The following is a 22782-nucleotide window of genomic DNA, read 5'->3' as shown; positions in this document are numbered from 1 at the left end:
GTGCTGCTGACCATGTCCGTTCCTTGTTTTCGTCTGATGGTTGTTTCCAGCAGGATAAAAACACCATGACACAAAACTCAAATAATTTCAAACTGGTTTCTTTAACATGACAGTTCACTGTACTCGAATGGCCTCAACAGTCATCAGATCTCAATCCAATAGACCACTGTCATGATGCGGTGTAACCAGAGATTTGCATCTTGGATGCGGAGCGAACAAATCTGCAGCAACAGCGTGATGCCATCATGTCAAAATGGAACAAAGTCTCTGAGGAATGTTTCCAGCATCTTGTTGAATCTATGGCACAAAGCATTAAGGTAGCTCTGAAGGCAAAAAGGCAAGATGTACCTGATATATAACACTCCTAAGCCAGTAAAGACACCAAAGATTGCTGTATTTTGTCTAATCCAGTTTATTCTTCTTCAATAAAACAAAAAAGGGTGAAGAGGAGAAGCAAACAGTAAAGCAAAAGAAAAATTATAGAATTTTACATAAGTGACCTTCTCGCTTGATATCTTAACAACCAAAAGAAAATTCAGCTCTAAACTTCAGTGTAAGTTTGAAATGCAAAATGTTAACAAGGTTAAATAAGTTTTTATTTAGGATACCAAATATTCATTCATTACGCATTCTCTTTTCATTTTTTCTACACTCCATCTGGAAAACCTTTGAAAGGTAATTATTTACTGATTTTAACTTTCAGCACACTTACTCCAGACCTATGCCCTCCATCTACAGCACAACAGGAAAGAGGGATAACGAATGAAACGAGAGAAAATAGAGCAATCAATACAGGGAAGGATGAGAAAACCAAAGAGAAGCACAGGAAGAGGAGAATGCATGTGATCTCATCATGCTAGCTAGAAATCGCAACTTATAGTAAGGGATATTAAAGTACTGGTAAAAGGAATCAAATACACCCACACAAAATCTTGCTTCAAAGCTGGGAACAAAGATAACTAAAAACATGATGAGACCCAGACTGCCATCAGAAACCAAAAAAAAGAACTTTTTTGGTTTGCTACTGCAGCTTCAGATCAAATTATGTGTACAGCAATGTTAGATTTTACCTGTTTGTGCTCAATGTGAACAACAGCTGAGCGCATAAAATATCACCAGAGTCAAACTGTGTATGATAGCAAAAGTACAGTAATGTGTAACAATGCAGACATTCCAGGTCCAAGTCCAAATCATAAGACCGCTTTATCCCTCACATCCTGTAAATTTTGTCGTGCTGAAGTTTGTACACATCCTGAAAAAGATTATGGATGTGAAGAGGAAATGTCTTTATGTGGAAGGTTTGCACATAATAAAGAGATAAGAGAGACAAAAAGAGGAAGACAAAATCTTCAAGTCTTCCTCAGTCACATCCTGACACTGAAGACGGGTCTCAGTTATTCAAGGACAAACGGTTTACGGTTCCCACCACCACTGTGTGTGTCTGAGTCCAAGACACCCTGCAAGTTCTGAATATATGGACTTAGACTTCCACCAACAGTTTTATCATCCACAGTGGCAGAAACAGCCTCACACAATCCTAAATGAATGGAGAAAATTGTGTTGTGTAGAGTAGGAGAGAAGGATGGAAGTTGATGGGAGGAGGGAAGACTGAGCTTCAGTATCCTGAGGTGGATGATTTTAACAGGTGTTTGTGTTTCTAGAGGTTAAGGGTTATGGGTGATCGATGGCCAGGGGGTAAGACACTGAATTAAACTGAGGCTCGCTTGCTCGTTTGCTTCACAAAGTCCGTGCTTGGCGCAGAGTACAAAGCAGCTCTGGTCTGATTTTGAGGTAAAGAGCACAGTCTATAAACAGCGCCAAAGCCAAGGAGTACATGAAAGATAACCTTTTCTTTCTCCTCCTCCTCCTCAGTTTCTTCCTTTCCTTTTCTGAGGTAAAGAGTAAAGTCTGGCTTCCAAGAAAAACACTTGTATAAAGCATTGCATTTCTTGTCTTATTCATGTCATCTTACTTCATTCATTTTTATGAAGTCGAGAGTTTGCAACAAAAGGGAACAAACTGTATATTTCCTTTGCTCTTTATTGTTTTGTCTTTCCTTGGTTTGTTTTTTTCCAAAAGGCAGCAGGGATATAATCAAGCCAACAAAAGCAGAAAACAACCAAGATAGGTGATAGTGGAATTCAAAAAGAGCAAGCATAGTTTTAAGAGAAAAAAGGTGGAGGTTTGTATCTCCACTCTCACAAAAAAAAGCAAAAATCTCGAGGAAAAAAAAAAAGACAAGAAAATAATATCCCTGTTAAAGATTCTTCTGAGGGAACGACTATTCAAGAGCACTCTTCCCCGATGCGCTGGCATGAGCGGCCCACCTTGCGGTCTAGCTTAACCATTTTGAGGACGGCCTCCTGACGTCCACGGCCCATGTGGTCAAACAGACACTCGTGCTGCTCTGGAAGCCGATGGAGCATACAGAAGACATAACCTAAAGGACGGGTTTGGGGTTGTGGATAAAAGAGACAAGGAGGGATTAATTTGTTGCCTTAAGTAAATGCACAAATATTGCAGTTGTAACTGTACCCACTGCAGTTAATACATGAACTAAAGAAAAAAAGATCTGGCTACATAAAGCACACCTAAAACAATTTAACTAGAAAAAAAAAATCAAAAGAGTAGCACTACTTTTAGATGCCAGTAAAGGTCGATAAACATTTAGTCTTTAGATATACTAGATTTAAATGGTCAAGGGCAGATAACATGTACTACTTGCCACAGTGCCTGTGTGTCAAAGAAGACATTCTACTTGATCGCTTCCTCTTTCGATGCTATTCCTTTTTCAGTAGATAACATTTCCTCCCTCTAACTACTGTAGCACTTTCAACAAAAGGCCCTGCCAATGGTGGAGGCTCGTTAAGCTCAGGGAAGCTCGTTAGCTTTCATCATCTTAAATTCATTCATTAATACACATAATAACACTGCTGGCATTTAATAAGTAGTGATTAAAGGCCCAGTTTAACATCTGGTTTCTAGGCAATTAAAACCTATACAATTACAGCACACGCGAGTGGATTAGAAGGGAGGAAAGTTGTGTCATGTTGGACAGAATATTCCCCCTATTAGAAACCACAAATCAAAAATTTTCTCCCCTGCTCACTGCTGGTATTCTCTAACAAAATGGTGAACTGAGTTCTTTTGTAAAATTAATGAGCTGGGAAGAAACGTTGTGACTTGAGAATGTTTTTTGCATCACAAAATACAATCTGTGAGTGTACTGTAAGTTTCAAAGATTTTACAGCTAAAATCCAACATGTCTAAAATATTTATTTTACATAGAGGCAAAAATGAATACAGGATGAGGAAGAGCTGATGTGTGCACACACGCTGTAAAGGAAACCCTTAAACATATCCAGTTATATGCCTGGAAAATGTCAGACTGCAGGTATAATAACAGCTTGTGTGTCTGGACCTGTCAATCCCTGCTTCTGTACACCAAAAACAGACCTGGCTGCACTGCCTCTTTACCAAGGCCCAACCTGTCTCTTGCAACCGCAGCATACCACCCTTGGTTAGAAACACAGCAGATGAAGACCTTCATCTGTGGGGTTCTTCTCTGGATAACATCTATGTTTTGGTCTAGGGTGCTTCCTCCTAATCTAACCTCTAAATCTAATTGCCAGTGAGTGAGTCACCAGTTATTGTATGGCAGACATTAATTAATAGGCTAATTATTTACAAAGTGTTTTCCCCGTTGCTTTACAACATGCAGCAGGATAGCAAGGTCAAACAAACTGCAGCCACTGTGTGATTAAACTGTGCTGTATGCCCAGATTAATAATTACTTAAACCACAGCTTACTGTCAGGTTTTGAAGTAAGGTCAGAAGGCCAACAAGAAATCAAGTTTTAAAGTTGTAGTACTCCCTGTTCTCATCATCTGTTGATTGTCTTTCTGACTTTAGAAGAATTTTACATTTTAGCCACACATATAAATAATTGAGAGAGATTTCCCATTTTCCCCATTATGAGAAAATCACAGAAGTAATGTTTAGAAATTAGCAGGACCACTGTTATTAGGGTAAAAGGAAATGCTTTGGTTCCTTCATCTGTTAGGTCTCCACATTAAAAGATATGATATAATTAGCTGTTCAATTCCAGTGCCTTCACTCTGTTATATTAACACCTAGTACGATAAATAGCAACTGTGTAAAAACAGAAAACTACTGAGACTGACAGCATCGGATCAGATTCACTACTTGAGCTATCTTTCCGCCCCCAATACAATCTGAAAAGCATTCATCCTTTCAACTCACTATCAGACCTTCTTGGCTTACACTGTGGAACATTCTGCAGAACCATTAGCAAAGTAATCTGCAATTACTGCAACAGTCAGAAATCACTATAATTGCCACCATTTTCCCTTTCAGTCTGTAAAAAGCATGTTTTCATAGTAAGCACTGGACTATTAAGGATGGATAGCCCGTGTATTAAGCAGCGCCTGGTGGGGGAAAAAAAGGCAAGTCAATTTCCAATTTAGAAATTATTGCATTGGTTTAAGCAGATTGGTCTTTAAGCAGTGAAGAGCTCTGACTTTTCAAGTACTTTAATTTGTATGCAAACAAGTTGATTAGCAAGCCAAGTACTGGTTTGAACTACATTAGTGTTTGTGGTAATTGGCTTATGTTTTATGTGCAATGTGAAACATTGAGGCTTTTCTGTAATGGTCCCTTAAGGCTTGCAAAAGCAGTCATATATATTTTTTTTTCAACACACAAAGAAATGTCCAGGTAACGTTGCTGTGCTGGAAACATAATTCACAAAACTATTACTAAGTTAACCGAAGTGTACTTATGTATGTATCTGCATATTAACATAAGGTAATAACATGGTCTAAGTTGAGATATTTATGAAGCTACCTGTATTATGCATGTACTTAATGATTATGCCCCTTTGTGTAAGTGTTCATGTGATGCGCATGTTAATACTGTATATATGAAAATGTGTCATCATACCACAGCGACAGGAACCCAGCTCTTGCTGTACCAGCTCCAGTTTGGTTTGGCAGCGATGGCAACGCTTACGGCTCCGCTGTTTAGAGCCACTGCGAGACGAGGATGAAGACGATGATGATGATGAAGACTCCTCACCCTCTGGGATCCCACCTACTCTCGCTCGCTTTTCAGGTGAAACGTCACTTTCTGAATCTGAGGCTTAGAAGACAGAAAAAAAATTAGTTAAAAAAACCCAAAACATTTGGCTACAACTGTTGTGCTTAATTGTTGTTTTTGGGGGGGTTTTAGATCAGGCATTGCCAGTTAGAGCCCTGCAACAAAGGAATTGAACTTAAACTCAGCTTTTCATTTAGTGTGTATTTTGTAGCCATGTTTTAAATAGTGCTAAAGAAATAAAATTTATTATCATTTTAAATTTTATACATCTAAGAAAAATCGTTTCTAGAGATTCTCTTAATGCAATGAAACACTGAAAGTCTGGAGCTACATTAAACTGACTTTCAGCAAAATGAATAGCAATATTGTAATAGCTTAAGAGTATTTTGCATCTTTACTCTGCTTCTATCGAGTTAAATCAGACTAGACCATGATTACATTACATATAAAAATTCATTAAATGAAAATTAATCTGTTTTGTGCTGGAGACACAAAAATGCGAAGTGTAACAAATTTAAAATGGTTTGAAATAATAAATCTGACAAAACAACTGAAGCCAAAATCCTTCTTTACTTTTTATTACCATGAAATAAACAATAGAAGACCTGAGGAACCTAAGAAAAACTCCAACACACCATTCTCAGAATTGGTCTATTCTGCAACTGGGATTGCATAGATGATGACAAACTGGAACTAAACTCTTCTTTGTGTTAAATTTTTTTTAAAAAGAAAAGAAAAAAAAGAGCAAGATTGATAGTTCTCCTGCATTAAATTACGTGCAGCCCAGCACCTGAGACAGCAAGAGAATGTAGCAAGGTTTCACTGGTTGGCTAGAATTTCAACTCAGCTTTTCTCATCAATCCTGCAGACTTTTTCACTGGCCTGGCCGAAATGCAGATCAGCGCTCAATAAATCTCTGAGAACTAGGCCAAGCTGAACAGTTAGATCCCCTCCTAGCCTGCTCCATCGATCCCTTTGTGTGTATGTGTGTCTGCACATGTGCAATTGCATGTTGTGGAAAAAAAATTCATTCTTGCCTGCTTTTTGTTATCCTAGAAGATCTCGGCAGCCAATTTAGCAAGCTGTAACATCAAATTTAAATGTAAGTGAACAACTACTAAGTTAAAGGAGGAAAATATGTGAAGGCAGGGTATTTGCACTGTAAACTGATGAGCGGTTGGTTGACTTAATGTCGTTTTAATTCAAGATTAAATATTGTACAAAAGGTAAAGTCAAAGTGTATCCAGTGTCTAAAATGAAATACAGATAGCCCCAATTTAGAGAGACTGTAAAAAATGGAATGTCAACTCAACCAACAGTAAAAGGTTTAAATGACGCTGTGTGAGTATGTGTGTTGCTAGACATGATCCCACTTTTTTAGACAAGGGATCAGCATGTTCACGCACCTTTACTGAGCCTATCCTACTCTGTACTAGACATTGTCGTGTGTGAGTGTGCACGCATGAGTTTAGCAAGTTGTGCCACCTAAGGGTGAAAGGACAATAAAAGCAATCTGCAATAGGAAATAGTCTGGCTGTTTTATAGACCTCATTCAGTAGATTCCCATTAGTGCTAATGATAATGCTGTCCTTCACAGATGCACATGTGGTGTGCTACTGTGACCCATTTCCTCTTCATTAATCAAAATCTATGTTTTTAATCTATAGAATCAAATGAAGATGCTGCTAACAATGAAGCTACAATTCTCTTTCTATGTGACTTTTGCCATTTAAATCTCTATACTGCATGTCGATGTTATCATTCCGTGCAACAACTATATGTGGATATACTACATATTCATTGTGTTCATTCACTCTAGTACAGCATGATTGGCTTTACATTTGCTTTGGCACGTTCTGTTGCATCAGTAATATCCTGCTGTCCGCTACTTGTCCTGGAAGAACAATTAACCCAGCCATGTTGGATCAGTTCAATGCTGTTGATGCTAATGGGTGCTCCAATTTGAACTTTCTAAGTGCACATGACTAAAACATAGTGCAAAATACAACAGTGTATATTGTAGTAGTGTAGAACCGAGGTATACCTGACTCAAATGTACGTTTTGTCGGAGTGGAGAATGAACCCAAGACTGTGTCGTTGCTGGATGTTCCTGAGGCAGAAATGAAGTTAAAAAAAAAAAAGAAGGGAAAGAGATCAAAATGAGTAAAGGAACCCAAAAAAAAAAAAGGAAAAGAAGATTAGTTTCTTACTTTAATGTAATTTTTCAACTGAAAAATTATTTATTCAGCAATTTAAAAAAAATTGTAAATAAATCTGCAATTAAAGATCAAAATTACTCATTGTATCAATATCTTTCAAATGTATGCGCCCACACATAGAAAATCATACACACAAATAAATGCAGAAGCCTAATATTTTAGCCCTTTAGACATGTAAATAAATGTTTAAACTGTATTAGTTTGACAGACTAGGTCATGTGTTACAGGGACACTGTTAGGCCCAGAGTTTAAAACCCTAAGAGGCTGAGGACAAAAGCTGTCGAGGAATCTGCTGGTGGTTGCCCAGATACTCGGGTACCATCTTCAATATGGAAGCAGGATGAAAAGACCGTGACTGAGGCGTGCGAAATCCTTTATTATGCAATGAGTTTTTTTTCCTCCTTGCAGCAACTATGATAGATATCTATGAAGGAAAGACCGCAGTGTGCATGTGTACAGGCTGGAGTCAGCCAAGAGGCAGTGTGGCTGTGGGTGGTAAAAAGATAAAGAGTTGCACCAAATATGTGTTATATGATCCACCTGTTCCTGATATAGTTTTAAAGAGTTTATAAAAAGTGTGTAACACTAGAAATGCAACCGAGTCAAATATCTTGACTTTTTCAAGAATGGTGACATTAAACACTTTCCTAGCTAGTAATGTGGTATTATTTACTCAGTCTAAGCAATATGATTCTATGATTACATCCAAATGATTTTCTGCTGTGAAGCCAAATATTTGAGCATCAGTTTCAGGCATTAAATTGAAATACATTCAGTCACTGGTCAGAAGAGTATAATTTGCTAATGGCAGATAAATAAGGGATCAAACCAGGAGTTTGTGAAGTTTTTAATAGCCAGATCGAAGAGTTATATGTACATGTTACATGTACAAATGTTTAGAAAAAAAAAAAATCATATATGCATGTGCTTTAGTATTTTATTAAAATACAATTAAAATGTTGGTCTTTTATTAAAATAATAAAAGAACAGGTTAATGTGGCATTGTTTAATACCATTTCTGCACATCCGTTTTGTAGCCACTTTATTTTTCTGTTATGAATTGGCCTCCACAAATAACCTTGTCACTGTATAGCAATGACTGATGCCCTGGCAATTGTAGGTGTCCTCTTAAAACCTTCACTTCTGAATAGATGCCCTTTCCTATCATTCTATCTGTGCCATGAGGACAAATATAGCCAGGGCAGGGATACTGCAGCTGCTGCTTGAGCTGGCAGAATCTACTAACAGTCTTCCACAGAAAAATGCTCTCATCTAAAAGCTCTGGTTTTGACAACTCAATTTTATAAAGGCACACATTAACTCACTTCTAAATTTGAAATCCACGAATCATACATTGTTTCCATGTGTAGGGCGCACATTACAAATTACACACATTATATTACCAAGCCTTTAAGTTCATAATATTTTAAAGTGTAAATGTTCACTACCCACAGATCCAAAGGCAAAACTTGCTGATTGTCTTACCGTCCTGAACAGGTACAGATGTCACTCCTATCTCTCCGGGCAAAGGGTCTTCTGATATGAGGGACTGACTAATGCTGTTGTTTGTTTCATTACAGAACATGTCTGCTTGACTGGTGTTAGAGTTTGAAGAGGCCTTTGGAGCACAGTCGTCGTTTGGCTGTTTCTTTTGAGTGTCTATGGAAACATGGACATGAGGACATTTTCTTTGTGTGGAGGTTTTAAGACAGAAAAATCAGTCAACAAACTCCCACTAAAACAATAACTTACCTGCAAAACATTTTGAGCAGAGATTCATGGTTTTGCTTGACCTGAGGAAAAGGAAGGGAACACAACTGTGTTAAAAGAGCAGTCTGAGTGTTAAAAACAGTTTTGCAGTAAAAGGTATAAGATAAAACAGACAAGAGGCTAAGATAAAAGTGAGAGTGAGCGGTGAAATGTATCTTTTCGGCTATATTTTTGCTCATGTACACTTACAAAAATATAAATTCCAATTAGAAATCCTAGACTGCATTTTTATTTTTTTCTTAATTCAATTTTAAACACATTTCATCCACCCATCCAATTTTCAAAACTCAAGAAAACAAACCTGTCACACATAGTATCTGTACAATGTAAAATAAACTGATTTGTTGTAGTACAAACTAAAGTATGGATTATTGCTACAAGTACAGGGCGTATCAAAAAGAATCTTCTGATTTCAAAGTACTTTAATTCTGCAGACGTTCACCAGTAACGATCGAAACACGTACTGTTAGAAAGAGGGGCTTTCTGAGTTTCATCTGGTTCCCAGTATATAGCATAACAGCATCATCTTTGACATCCTTGCAAAAGTATGAGTTTGATGAGTTTGATTGTACGGACATAAGTGCGTCTGGGGGGGACATATTGAGCAGCTGTGAATACAAAACAGTATACAAGTTTTGTATGTAAAACTTCATATTTTTATGTTCATTACCTAAAGAAATTGGTTAATTCTTTTTGATACACACTGGACACGCCAGTCCTCCAACATATTTAGCAGAACAATCTGAACAGTCAATATAAGTACAGATTTACATTATGTTTCTGCGTTTTGCATTTAGATTCTTTCTGTCTCACTTTGATCACAAGGTTCTCAAAACTACTTTAAGATGAGCTGAAAAAAAGTCAACTTGTTCCCTCTGTGATTGTTATGAAACTCGCCCTAGTATGTTAATGGGGATACAGACTCAAAGCTAGTGGTTAGCAGTAAGGCTTAAAGTATCAGTGTGGTAGTTTGAGTTTTCTAAACATACTTTTCCTTCCTGAAGGCAGATAAAGACTTTTGATATAAGTTATCTATTGTAATGGAGCCTTGCTGATTTCAGTGGCACAGCTCTTTCACAACAGATGGCTCTGGCTTTAGTCTGAGAAAGGCTCCTCTCATTTCCTCTCCAGCCTTCGTCCTTACTGTCTGTGCACTGAGCGTGACGGTCGCTGCTATCAGTCACATTCTATTTATTTTGGGCGCTCCATTGCACACCTTTGTCCTCATTTCTAAATGTGGGGTCAGCTGCAGTCAACCTGAGGGCTTTCTGTCAGTCTCCTGGTGTGTAGTCTCAGGTATAAAAGGGAAAGGATGAAGCAAGAAGTTAGGATAGAGGAGAAACCTCATCATTACACGCAGGCAGGGAGGAAGCCAATGCTGTGTAAACATCAAGTCATATCCTCTTATCAACCTTACAATCAGAGGTAATCAAACTACAGATTCATTAAGGAAATTAAAAGGGTGAGAAAAACTATGCAGGAGAAAAAACAGCTCCATGGCTGTTAAGCTGACTGAAGCCTGAACAGAGTGCACACAACATGTCTATTTCATAGTTGGCCTACTGCTGTTACTAATGAGAATATCTGATTGGAACAGACAGGAAGACAGGCTCCACTGCCTCTGTGATTCAGTCTGAGTGACACAAAGGAGTGAGATATTGGAAGGGTGATAAATGCTTTGAAGAAATTAGTTTTTAATAAATGCTCCTGACATGAGCAGGTAAATGAAAGACAACATAAATACAGCTAGAACTCAGGCGATAGAAAGCAATCAAAGCATAGTATCACCAGTGCATGTGGCTCAATTACTTTTAAGATGATAGTATACCTTTACTGGGGGTAAAAGAGTAATGGCAAAGGACTGAACTGTTTTAGTTTTATGTTACTGGGGAAGCAGACATATCATGCAGTTCTTCATGTGCGCTAGAAATACCTATTTTAATTTTGTTTGTCGATGAGTTTCTCAAAAGAAACTGTAAGGGTGGCACATTATCAAACAAACACCCAATTTTGAATTCAAACGGTAATCTTAAATACACTAAAATTGAAGGTCATACCTTGGAAAGAATAGCTTTTAGATTGCCTAAAGGATTTTTAATGTTTTGCTCAATGCTAATTTCCATAATTATGCTTTTTTTTCCTCCTCATCTTCTTACACACACAGAAAAATGCCTGGAGAGAACACTGACCTGAACAGTTTCAAAAAACTAGCTTATTGACATTTCATAAAAGACAACTTAGCATTACCCTTACAACTTACACAGCTGAGCAGTCAACTGGAACACAGACGGATAAGCAGATCAGGTGGCTGCTTGTGAGTAGATCTCACAAATAGAAGAAAGTTAAATAGGAAGGGACATTTGATGCTAAACTATGGAGTTTGGATACATCATTGCTGACTTTTTTAACATCCTATTATAGCACCGAACAGCTTGTTCTCTGCTTTGGCTTTCTTTCTGAAAATGACAAAATCTACAAACTACTGCGAGGTACACAATCGGTGCTTGTATTGATCCAAAATGTTTTGGTGTGGATAGCAATACAGCACAAGTTATTAAACTACGTGACTGGATAATTACTTGACTAATCCAGTCATTTTGCACAGCCTTGTCAACACCGATCGCATTATACATCTTTCCTGCTAATATGAAATCTTTAAAATGGGCTGGTGCTAACATGATTTTGCCATTCAGTTCAAATAAAATGTTTTAGATCCATGTGGGTACATGACGATATAAAATATTGATTCAATAAGTGAATTATTGTTTATGTGCAAGGCAACCTTGGGTTTAACTTAAACACTGCTTTCCCAAATCTGTTAAATTAAATGTGGCCAAGTTGAAGTTCACTCTGTCATTGCAGCCTCATTAAAATATGTTTCTCACAGCCTAAGTGCAAAATTTAGAAAATTATTCATTAGTAAAAAAATAAAATGATCAAAAAGCACAAAATAAATGTGCCCTTTTTTGCATCTACTAACACACGAACTACAAGTGGAGGTCACGGAAATGGGTGAAGTGCTGATGACAACATGCTATGTTACCACAAATGTACTAAAAGCTTAAGTCAGTGTTGACTTATTCCTTGTCAGTTTAATCAAATACCTCGCACCTGACCTTCTCAAATTTGTCTGAGAAAGAAAAATAAAAACTTTGAACTTTTTAGAAAGAGCAAGTGTCTGATATTAATTGTGACAGTATTCACTTTCATTTTCCCAATATGAACTTTTGGAATACTCATATTTATGTATGGCAGCCAAATATTTTCAGTGCAATACGTTTCAATCAATTTATGCATCCTCGCGGCCCAGCAAACAGTTATTTCTGGCCACGATATATGGCTGTGTCCTTGGTGCCATTACAACGGATACCACCACTGGTAGCAGATAAATTGTGGAGGATGGCATTTTAAAAAAAAAAAAAAAAAAAAAAAAAAAAAAAGGTCTAAATAAATAATACTAACTATCCAAGTAACAGAACTTATGCAGTCCACACTCATAATTGTTGGTACTTATTAACTTGTTTTTAAAGCAAATCTGTGGTCTACTTAAAACATTAAAAAAAATTAAAGACATTTGATGCACTAAAAAAATAAAATATTGAGTCATCATGCTTAGTTTTGGTACTGTAACAAACCCATTTAAATGCTTCTCCCAAAGCCAAGGCGGTATGGATATGATTATTTGTGTGCCAACTCCACAGATATTTAAATGCTTCGTAAACTCTAGTCAGGTAGAAAAAACTGATGCCTTTGGTCATTTGGTCATCATTCTCTGATGAGATCTGGTGACTGACATTGCAGTGTCTTTTGTATTGTACGTCACTTCCATACTAATCCAAAGGTTAGTAAATAAAGTGGCATTTTTGTAAAATATACACAAACGGAATGAGGTACTTGTGAGTTCCAATAGCCTCATTTCACTTTGTGAGAACTAATTTTGGGATCCTCTGTTGTCTCGCTAAGTGCTACATTTCTCTGATTCTTTACCACTGAGCTGAAAACTGAAGACTACAAATGTTAATAAATGCCTATCATAAATACGTCCACTAAAGTACAATATTTTGCATCCATTTTTTCCTAAAATACAACAATGTGGGCTACTTTTTAAAATCCGACATTTGTAGAACTAGCCAACAAGTGATAATACTAACACATTTTTCAACCGGTCCATATCACAAAACCTAATTTGGGCTCATATGTGTTGCAAAGTGAACATATGCCTCAACACACATGAATCAAATTGTACACATCAGGATTATTGCACAGTGTCAGTTTGTCTGTGCAACCCCGGCACATTCAGTTTAGAGTACCAGTTGCTCGTTTCTTTCAGCTAGAGTCTGGTTCATGGAGACACTTTGATGTCTTTAACTGCTTCGTGCATGAACTTAACACGTTAACTATCCAGTTGATTAACACTGTCACACCTGTCGCGTTACCTGGAAGGCTTACCCCAGATTCCCTACCCTTCTTCCTTCCTTTACAGGAAAAGGTTACCGAGGCCAACTGGTGTTAGCTAGTAGCTAATGCTACAAAACAATGGGGAGGGGGTAATAAGGAGAAAAGCAGCTCATCCCTGTTTGAGCTGCTAATGCTAGTGGCTATCGACTCTGCTAGCTACTGGCAGAGAAAGAAAGCGTTAGAAAGTGAGACGTTTGACAGGTTATTCTGCTTACCCCCAGAACCCACAGGGGCAGCGAGGGGGTATAACGTTAACGTTACTCGGAGGCTTGCTGCCCTCGCTCCCCGTGTCGCCCATGTCTGTCTCCCGTGTCAAGCTGTCGGTGTAGCAGGTGAATCCGTGGATGGAGTGAGGGCCTCGTATTTGCGTTTAGATCCCCTTGGCTTTGATAAGCATACAACCGTCACTCTGCCCAGATAATTCTTCCGAGTTGCAGTGTAGGGTAGATAATTTGACGACACAAGCCGCCACCAAGTCCGTCAAATTAAAGTAGTTGAAGTCGACGTTAAGACGCTGGGGCCGTCAAAGCCAGCAACGGACGAAACCACCGGGGATCCTGGGCCGATCAGCTGGAGTGAGGAACGAACCACTAGCAGAGAGGGGGAAGTGTGTGAGGAACACGAAAGACAAAAGTTAGATTGACGTGTTTGTACAAACTGTTAAGGGACAAGGAATAACGACATAATAATTGTTAGCATTGTTCATACAGAAATGACATTTGAACTCGGTAAATGACTCATTTAAAATAATTCATTTTGGAAGCGTTATCATGGTATGATCCAGACAAAACCGCAGTTAAAAAGCCCAGAGCTCTGAAAGTGTAGTGTTTTGTTCACTTTGTTCACTTAAAAACAAAGTTATCCTCCCAGGATGTAGCTTAGAAATGTAAAATGATGTGACAGGCTGTGACAGACCCTTTTCACTGGACATATTTTGACGTGTCTCGGTAGCAGTTAAAAAACAAAAAAGCTAAACAAAACCCCAAAAAACATGTATAAACAAAATTAAAGCTGTAGTATACATAGTTATTAGAAAGGAATGTTTAAAACACAAACAAAAACAGCTGAATTTAAAAATCTACATAGGTAAATAGATAAGACTTTATTTTTAAGATGTTGGAATAGCACAAAATGTAAGGAAAACGATAATAATAATAAACAACTTAACTTCACATAAGAGAGAAAAAGAGGCATGCGGTTATTTAATCCCACCCTTTGCCACTTTTTTAGTAAATAATAATCTCTATTATTAATTAATCTTTCTTATTTAGTAAATAATAATTATCGCTTTAACTTCCGGTTTGTGTCCTGTCCTATCATCAATCCTTATTTACATTTTGCTACATATATTTGGTTTTGTAACCCTTTAACATATCAAGGGATATATTTACATTAACAGATTTACATATATATGTACACATTGCTTCCACAGCTTCACTCCATATACAAAAGTAGAAAAAGTTCATCAGATTGGTAACCTTTAATCTTTTTTGATTTCAAGAATAGTCGATTTGCATGATTTCTGTCAGAAGTATTATCGCTTCATATAGGCTAAAAGTAAGTCAGTGCTTCATGTTTACTTGAAACATGTGAGGAAAAAAAGTCAGTTCCTGATCAAAAATGTTGAGTCATTGGCTCCATTTTGTAAAGCATGAAAATAGAAGATGATGCTGAATTCCTTAAAGGTTAGTTTTTAGGGCCATGGTAATGTGCATGCTGGCTTAAAGTCATTCTTATACTCATATTGAGTACAAGGCAGAAACTGTTAGTATTAATAGTAACCACTGTTACTATTACAACAAGTTTTGGGACATATTGCTCAAAAATGCAATAAATGGCTACTACACATAATTATTATCATGTAACATGATATGTTTTCATCATAAATCAAAAGTATGCAGTGAGTCAAATTCAAGGTTTATAATTTCAAATGGTGGACAAAAATGCATGCCTCCCTGCAGGATTAATATTACAAATTATGTATTTAATGTTTTTCATTTTTTGTAGCATTACCTGAACATTAAGCTTACTTCTTAGCCATCTTTTGTTAAATCAATCTCGCAATTCAGTGGCTTAATACAAATAAATGGTGGTGATTAGTTTGACCATCCTCATCAGCAGACTTCCTTGTATAACACATTTCAGAACCACATTCATCAAAAATTATTTTCCCTGGCTGAAACCTTTTTTTATTAATCACACCTGTGTTTTATCTCTTTTTGGCAAGACACGGCACCTGTTGTTGTTTTTTATGCTGATGTTAGCTCATTAGCATGTGCACAACTTTATTTTTTCCTTTCAAGGTAATCTCAAGTAAGCTTTCTTTCTTTTTTTTTCTTTTTTTTGCTGACATGAAGTATCATTGCAGACTTTGCTGGGAATTGAGTTGTTTTATGTACTCGTGACTTGATGGTGCCAAGAAGTAACATTACTGAATTCTTTTTCTCACTTTAAAGTGACTTTCAGAAAAAGACAACACTTTACTTTAGAGCCAGGAGGCTTGAATTCCCCTCAGCAAGACCTGCCAAGAAGTAGCTACTCTCTGCAGGGAAGGACAAGTGGGCCTTGGGTGGAATGAAGATAGATAGATGATAGTTCATTAGCTAGGTAGGCACAGGGAGGGTGATGCCGTAGAGAATTGCAGAATCTCGTTTTTCAGTGTTGCTTAGAGCATTTATTCCAGTGGAGAATGTAACAATAGCTAGCACGCATTAGTTGTTTGTTGTAGTTTTGTCTCACCCAAAACTAAATAGTTTTGACTGGCATTTTACTATCTTAAGACACTGTATTTCCGATGGGATGCTTTATTTCAAATAAACAGGTAATAGTGACAGTTCAGTGCTGCAAACATGGTGATGACAGGCCCCAGTTTTGGCCTCACAGGGAAAAAGCAGTTGTTGCTTCTCTCCAAAGCCTCAGTCCAGCCTCAAGCTTGGCTGTCCTCTAGAGATTTGGTGTACACCACATCAAAGAATGATCCCCTCTCCTCACATGCCATATATCCTCTCTCCCCTCCCCTGCAATAAACACAAGAACTTAAGGAATTAATTAGACACTAAATCAAGCATGGGTTAGAAAATTCAGCTCACTTAAAATATCCATAACAGTGAAGTCACATGTAAACCCTTGTACCCCTTGTTATGGATTATCTTTGATATGCATGTAGATCCAGTAAGATAACATGCATTTGTAGTCTCTTGACCTCTCTTCAATTCACTGAGGAATATGGATTGGGTATTTTGCAGGCTTTGCTCCTCACATAACATGATTGCCCTGTAAAAATGCAATGAGGAACGTCCTTGATACGGCTTGGTTCCTTGAAGGGCTGTTCTTTAAAGAAAGTTCTAGTCACAAAGGAAGTTTTAAAATGTATTTTCACTTCAAAGAAGCAGAAGTCAGGATAATCTGTGAATCTTCACAGAGTTCGATTAGAGGTGAAGGTTCATTAATTTTGCAGTACATCTAATTTTTGGAATGTGAGTGTGAATGATTGTCTGTCACTCTCTGTGTTAGCCCTGTGACAGACGGGCAACCTGTCCAGGATATACCCTGCATCTCGCCCTATGACAGCAGGGACAGGCTCCAGCACCCTCATGACCCTGAACTGGATAAATAGTTAAGAAAACAGATGTGTTGGGGGTAAACCAGTATAATCTAATATCTCAAATTTCATACCCCTTGTGTAACCAATGTAATACCTTTGTTTATAGGTATAGTAACAAATCACTGCCATAACAATATGCTGATTAACCAGCTGGACTTGCATTAGCCCATGTGTCGATAAAGGGAGTTGATTCATGACTTCTATTATGAGAGACAGGCCCTCTACAAGATGGATTGTATGGGAAATCTATGTGAATACATTTGTACATAAATGAGTCTTTGTTATCTTTTAATGACATCCCCAGATAGGCAGGCTGGCTGTTACTGACTGGAGACAAGCAGCCTGTTAAGCTTGTAGTGTGAGGGGTGTATCAAAAAACACAATTACAGTTTAGTCAACAGCATTATTGATTTGTGTAAGCACTGTGCACCATCTTGAGTTTGAACACTGGTTCTTTTACGGGATGTCTGTCTGTGATATTTACAGTTGCAAAGTTTTGGGGAAGTTTTATAATTGCGCAATGACATAAACACTACTAACTAAAGATCTGTAGTGAAAAAGAGCTGGTGCACTCTTCCTATTATTTCAATGTGAGTCTGTCACATCATTCCTTGCGGTGAACTTTCAGCAAAACACTTGGTAATGCAGTGTAATATATTGCACTTGCTGTGTGCTGATTGAAGTCGGTCAAATGACACTGAGTGCAAATGCCTTTTTAGCAATGTGCAGTTTTCAGCTGCACAAACGCTCATTGACAGATGAGGAAAAACACCTTTGACAACAAGCTGAGAGATCAGAACTTGGCTGTGAAGCAGCGGTGACTGTAGGCAGTGTTTAGAAGTATACACAGCGAGGATAAACATCAGAGAGGACCCTGCCAGGCAGCCAGTAAAAACAATGCGCACTACCTATCCGAGTCCCCCACCCCACAATTGTTTTTCTTATTATGTCTCTTTTCCTCTCTTTCACTTACTGTCTTTCTTTAGTTAAATATCTCTTCCTCTTTCCTTTTCTGTCTCTGACACACATTCATTATGCCTGCACACACTCGCATGCACACACACACACACACGCTAAAAGTCCAGCCTCCCACTGTGTGCAGAATGTGTAGTGAAGCCACCCGTGTATCAGGCGGGGAATCCAGCATAGGCAGCCTTCCTACTATCTCATCTGTTGATCAAAGAGCTGCTAAACAGACAGAAACTACAGTGGGTGCAAAAGGAGAGCATGCACAGCAATACAATTAGCAAGCAGCTTTCCACTTTTTTTTTTCTTTTTACATGTTGAATTCCACTCCCTACCCCAGACACTTTCAGATGCAAACGCAGTTATGTGCATACAAATGTGGAAAATATAAACATACAAATATGTCTGTTTATTCCAAATATTTTTAACGCATACATATAAGTATAATCAACTGTGGTTTCACCTTTGAGTGACTGCTCATGATAGCATCAGCCACTGATCTTTAAGTTGCTCAATTAAAGTGAGTGAAGAGCCTCAGCAGAGCAACGACTGGAGAGGAAGAAGAAGATCAAAGGAAATATATTTTAAAAAATCATTGCTAGAAAAACAGGGAGAGAAAAGGGACGTGTGAGAAAGTGCACAGAGAGAGAGCATGATAGGAATAGGAGCTAAGAAAGCTCAGAAGAGGTTAAGGAGAGCACAGTGGAAAACACAGTTAGGCTATCCATCTTACCCATCTTATCCACTGTCATCTTCTTATATTGATGGAAGAACAATAGCTTGCATGCAAAAACAGATAAGACATAGCAGTATGAAAAAAATAAGTTGAGAGGCAATTGTCTCTCTGCTGGCACCACATTTTTATCCCCAAATTGACAATCGTTTCTCCACTAAGTGATTTTTTTTTTATCGTTTGACCCTGTTGAGCTGTCAGAGAAAGCAGAGGTCAGTTCATGTCATTAACAGCTGATTAACAGCAGCGCTCCCATCTACAGCAGAAACCGTATGAAGCACGAAGCAAATGAAAAACATGTCTTTATGAGATAAGAATGATGAACATGTGAAGGGCAACTCAAGATGCCAAGTGGTGCAGAGTCAAAACAATGCTGAGTGCCAGAGAGTTTAAATAATTACAAAACAGATATTTCAATTTAAATTTAGTACTGACTTTTATTAGGACTTCTTACATACAGTTGGACTAAAAGAAATAGAGGAGAAACTCTTGTGCAAACCACACCCTGTTGTGCTTTTAATTGTATTTTGCTGCTTAAGTTTGGGTCTGCTTGCTCCTTAAAGGAAAGGGTCACTTAAAATCAATATAAAGTTGCTGATCACCTTTATCATGGGATTAAAGATTTATAGCCTGATGGGAATGCAAGGTTCCCATCTATAGGTCAGAAGAGGTATGAAAACTAATCATATGCTAAGCACTTATGGGAGATTTTGGACTGACAGCAATGTCTAACAGCATCATTAAAACAACAAATGAGGGAAAATCCTATAGAAGACCTGTGCTCCTGACAATCATGCCAAGATATATTAAAGCTGTTCTGGGGCCATCTTTTTTGTAAGACTCATTAGCAATGTGAAATATACTTTACTTTTGGAACCTTTTTACAGTACCTGACATTCAAACTACAGCCTCAATGTATAAGATATAAAACAAACACTTGACTGTAACAGTCTCACGTGGTTGCTAACATAATGTACGGCTGCTAAAATGATCAAACTTAATCACCGGTATTACTGTATCTGACATGACTGAGTTGATTCACTGGATTTAATAATCTTAGATACTTGTGCTGTTAAACTGCAAAATTACGAAATGACACTTGTAAGTAATCAGCAGCAGGATGGGAAAAAAAGAAAGACATCCATGATGACAAGTGAAAGGCTATTAAGCAAAGCTATTAATGGGACATTTGTAAGAGAATAATCATTTGAAACCTAATAATTAAAATGAAAATCTTGTTCTGAAAACTATGTTCTTAACATTAAAACACAGTCCTGGAAAATTTCTGGGAGCAGTGCCAGGTGGGGATAAATCATAAATCTACAGGGATGTGTTCAAATGTGAATAGAACAAATATGTAAAAAGGTCGACATGTGCATGTTGTGGTTTGGGTTCCCTTCGCTGCCTCTGTTTATTCAAGTGTGCCCTCCAATGGAGGAAAACAGGTCATGTTGACATAATAGACTCCTATGCTGGCAGTTTAAGTGATACTTGGTTCTATTTCAGTGTTTCTCTGGCTTCTGTGTTTGGACTCTTCAGCAAAGTTAAATTTCACCGTGACTTTTCTCTGCCCGTAGGTGCCCAAATAAGTGAGCTGAGTGCATTTTCTAGAGGTGCTTTAGAGTTAAACTTGGACATTACTATCGGATCTAACCATTAAGCCACATTCAACATCACAAAATACTCTGTGAAGCAGATAGTGAATAAGTCAAGCCAGATATTATGAATAAATATCTGATAAATATTTAGATAAATTTAAACTCAAAAACTCAAAACTTTTTAATATTAAAATAAGCAACCAAATACTTTTCTCCCCAAATTCATAAAGTATTATTTCTGATAATCCAAAAGCCTTCAGAACAAGCACAGACTTCATTTGTAGCATATGTTCATTAGCAACACATTATAATGTAGTTTTTCGAAAGGTCGCTGGATGATTGCGAGGTTCTAATCCAAATGCTAATTCAGTAACTGATTGGAAAAGCACAGTAATGTGATGATAATGATATGCAGATGAGTTCTCATCAGAGCTGTCTATCCATTAATGAGATGATATTTGAGTGCAATGGGTGTGTGTGTGTGTGTGTGTGTGTGTGTGTGCTGGCAGTTGAATGTCTATGCACCAGACTTGTGTATATAAGAGTGCACATTCAATTTCATCAGACTATTTGGCATATTAATGTTCAATCAATCTATCACAGGACTAATGCAAAGTTTGATTAAGACATGCCATAGTCGGCAATTAACAGACTGAAGAAACTGCACTTGAATATATCACTACAAGTTTACAGGACCAGAGAAACCTTTTTTTTTATCTGCACAGAGTTTGAGCTCCCCCATTTTTTCCATGAGTACAAGAAAAACTATGTCGTTCAATGTGATGTACAGTGATCAGGTGCCCTACTTCAGGTGGAACTACAGCTTTTTTATCCCCACAGTGTAACCAAAACACCACTTTCCAGTGTGCCCAAGTTTTAATTTGTTTGCCTCCTATATGTAAATCTAAAGTAGTGGGTGAAAAGTAAACATTTTAAAAATGTTGTACTTTGCCTTTTTTTGTGTCTTATAACCCTTCTACTCCCCTACATTTTAATGCAGGATTATTTGTTACTTAATTTAAAAAAAATTCTAAAAGTCAATACACCGATAGAATTTAACCCAAGGTTTTCAGCTATTTTACTTATCTCCACTTATGAATACAATCTTGGATCTCTCTACTATGTTTTAAATGTCTAATATATTGGCACTTCCTTCAAAGAGACTAAAATTGTTTTTTGATAAATATCAAAATAAACCAGATACACTATGGCTCAAAAGGTTTATAACACTCCAATTTGTTACAGGTTTTTATTGAAGGTTATGCAGTTTAATGTCTCATTGCACTCTGAAATGAAAGCATACTACAAATAAGCAATTGGAGTTAAAAAAGAAAACATGAAATCAATTTATAGATCAAAATGTATTCTAAATTTTGGACTCATCAAAGTAGCTACCTTTCACTCTTCTTTCCAGTTCATCCCAAACCAGCTCAATGGGGTTTATGTCTGGAGACTGTGCTGGCCACTCCATGTTTTCAAGCTTACCATCTTGTTCTTATTTCCTGAGGTAGTTCTGGCATAGCTTGGACTTGTGTTTTGGGTCATTATCTTGCTGCAGGATGAACCCCTGACCAACTAGGTGCATATCAGAGAGTACTGCATGCCACCGCAGAATGCTGTGGTAGTGTTTGGTTCAGGGTGCCTCTCACTCTGGATCCAGCAAAACAGCCACAGACCATCACACTTCCTTCTCAATGTTTGACAGTTGACCACGCACTGTGTAACCATCTTTTTGCCTACTCGACAGCATACAAAGATCCTGAGTGATGAACCAAAGATTTCAAATTTTGACTCATCAGTCCATATTACCTTCTTCGAGTCTTCAGTAGTCCGATTGCGGTGTTTCATGGCCGAGGCAAGCCTCTTTGTCTTATTCTGTCGTCTTAGCAATGGCTTTCTTGCTGCAACTCGTGCTGTCAAACCTGCAGCTCAAAGTCTTCAAACTCTTTTTTTTAACCTCACCACTTACCTTTGTACCATTTCAGGCATTTCATTGGACTTGAATGACTTGAATTACAATAAATAACTGAAAAAATTGGGGAGTTCTAAAACTTTTTACCAGCAGTGTATATCGTTGTATTCCTTTTATAATAGAAGAAAAGGGTACATTTTGCTTTTTTGTTGTTGTTGGGTTTTTTTTCTCCCCTACAATCCCAATTCTGAAAAAAGCGAGATTTCAAGACAAAAATTGCTAATTTTGAATTTCCTGGCAACACATCTCAAAAAGCTGGGAGAGATATACCATTGCATGGTAGCCCTTCATCTTTTAAGAACAGTCTGTAAATAAGGAGAACTGGACCTTGGGAGAGGACTGTT

The 22782-nt window shown here is 37.6% G+C and overlaps 1 protein-coding gene across 2 annotated transcripts; it reads right to left on the bottom strand.

The window, feature by feature from the left end:
- Positions 1-396: 396 nt before the first annotated feature.
- Positions 397-14161, bottom strand: LOC100693207 (AN1-type zinc finger protein 3). 2 transcript variants are annotated; one of them, XM_003437594.5, is made up of 6 exons: positions 13781-14160; positions 9090-9130; positions 8823-8996; positions 7163-7228; positions 4963-5160; positions 397-2440 (listed from the first exon to the last, which is right to left on the bottom strand). In XM_003437594.5, exons 1-6 carry the CDS (start codon positions 13861-13863, stop codon positions 2286-2288), a joined length of 717 nt encoding a protein of 238 aa, XP_003437642.1. In that variant the 5' UTR covers positions 13864-14160; the 3' UTR covers positions 397-2285. The 2 variants fall into 2 exon arrangements, with proteins under 2 accessions (XP_003437642.1, XP_005447614.1); XM_005447557.4 differs by lacking the exon at positions 7163-7228 and having other exon boundaries at positions 13781-14161.
- Between the last annotated feature and the right edge of the window lie 8621 nt (positions 14162-22782).

This window comes from Oreochromis niloticus, linkage group LG1 (assembly GCF_001858045.2).
Source record: "Oreochromis niloticus isolate F11D_XX linkage group LG1, O_niloticus_UMD_NMBU, whole genome shotgun sequence".
NCBI lineage: Eukaryota > Metazoa > Chordata > Actinopteri > Cichliformes > Cichlidae > Oreochromis > Oreochromis niloticus.
The sequence above is the reverse complement of the archived record's forward strand: the minus strand, read 5'-3'. Positions and strand labels throughout refer to the sequence as shown.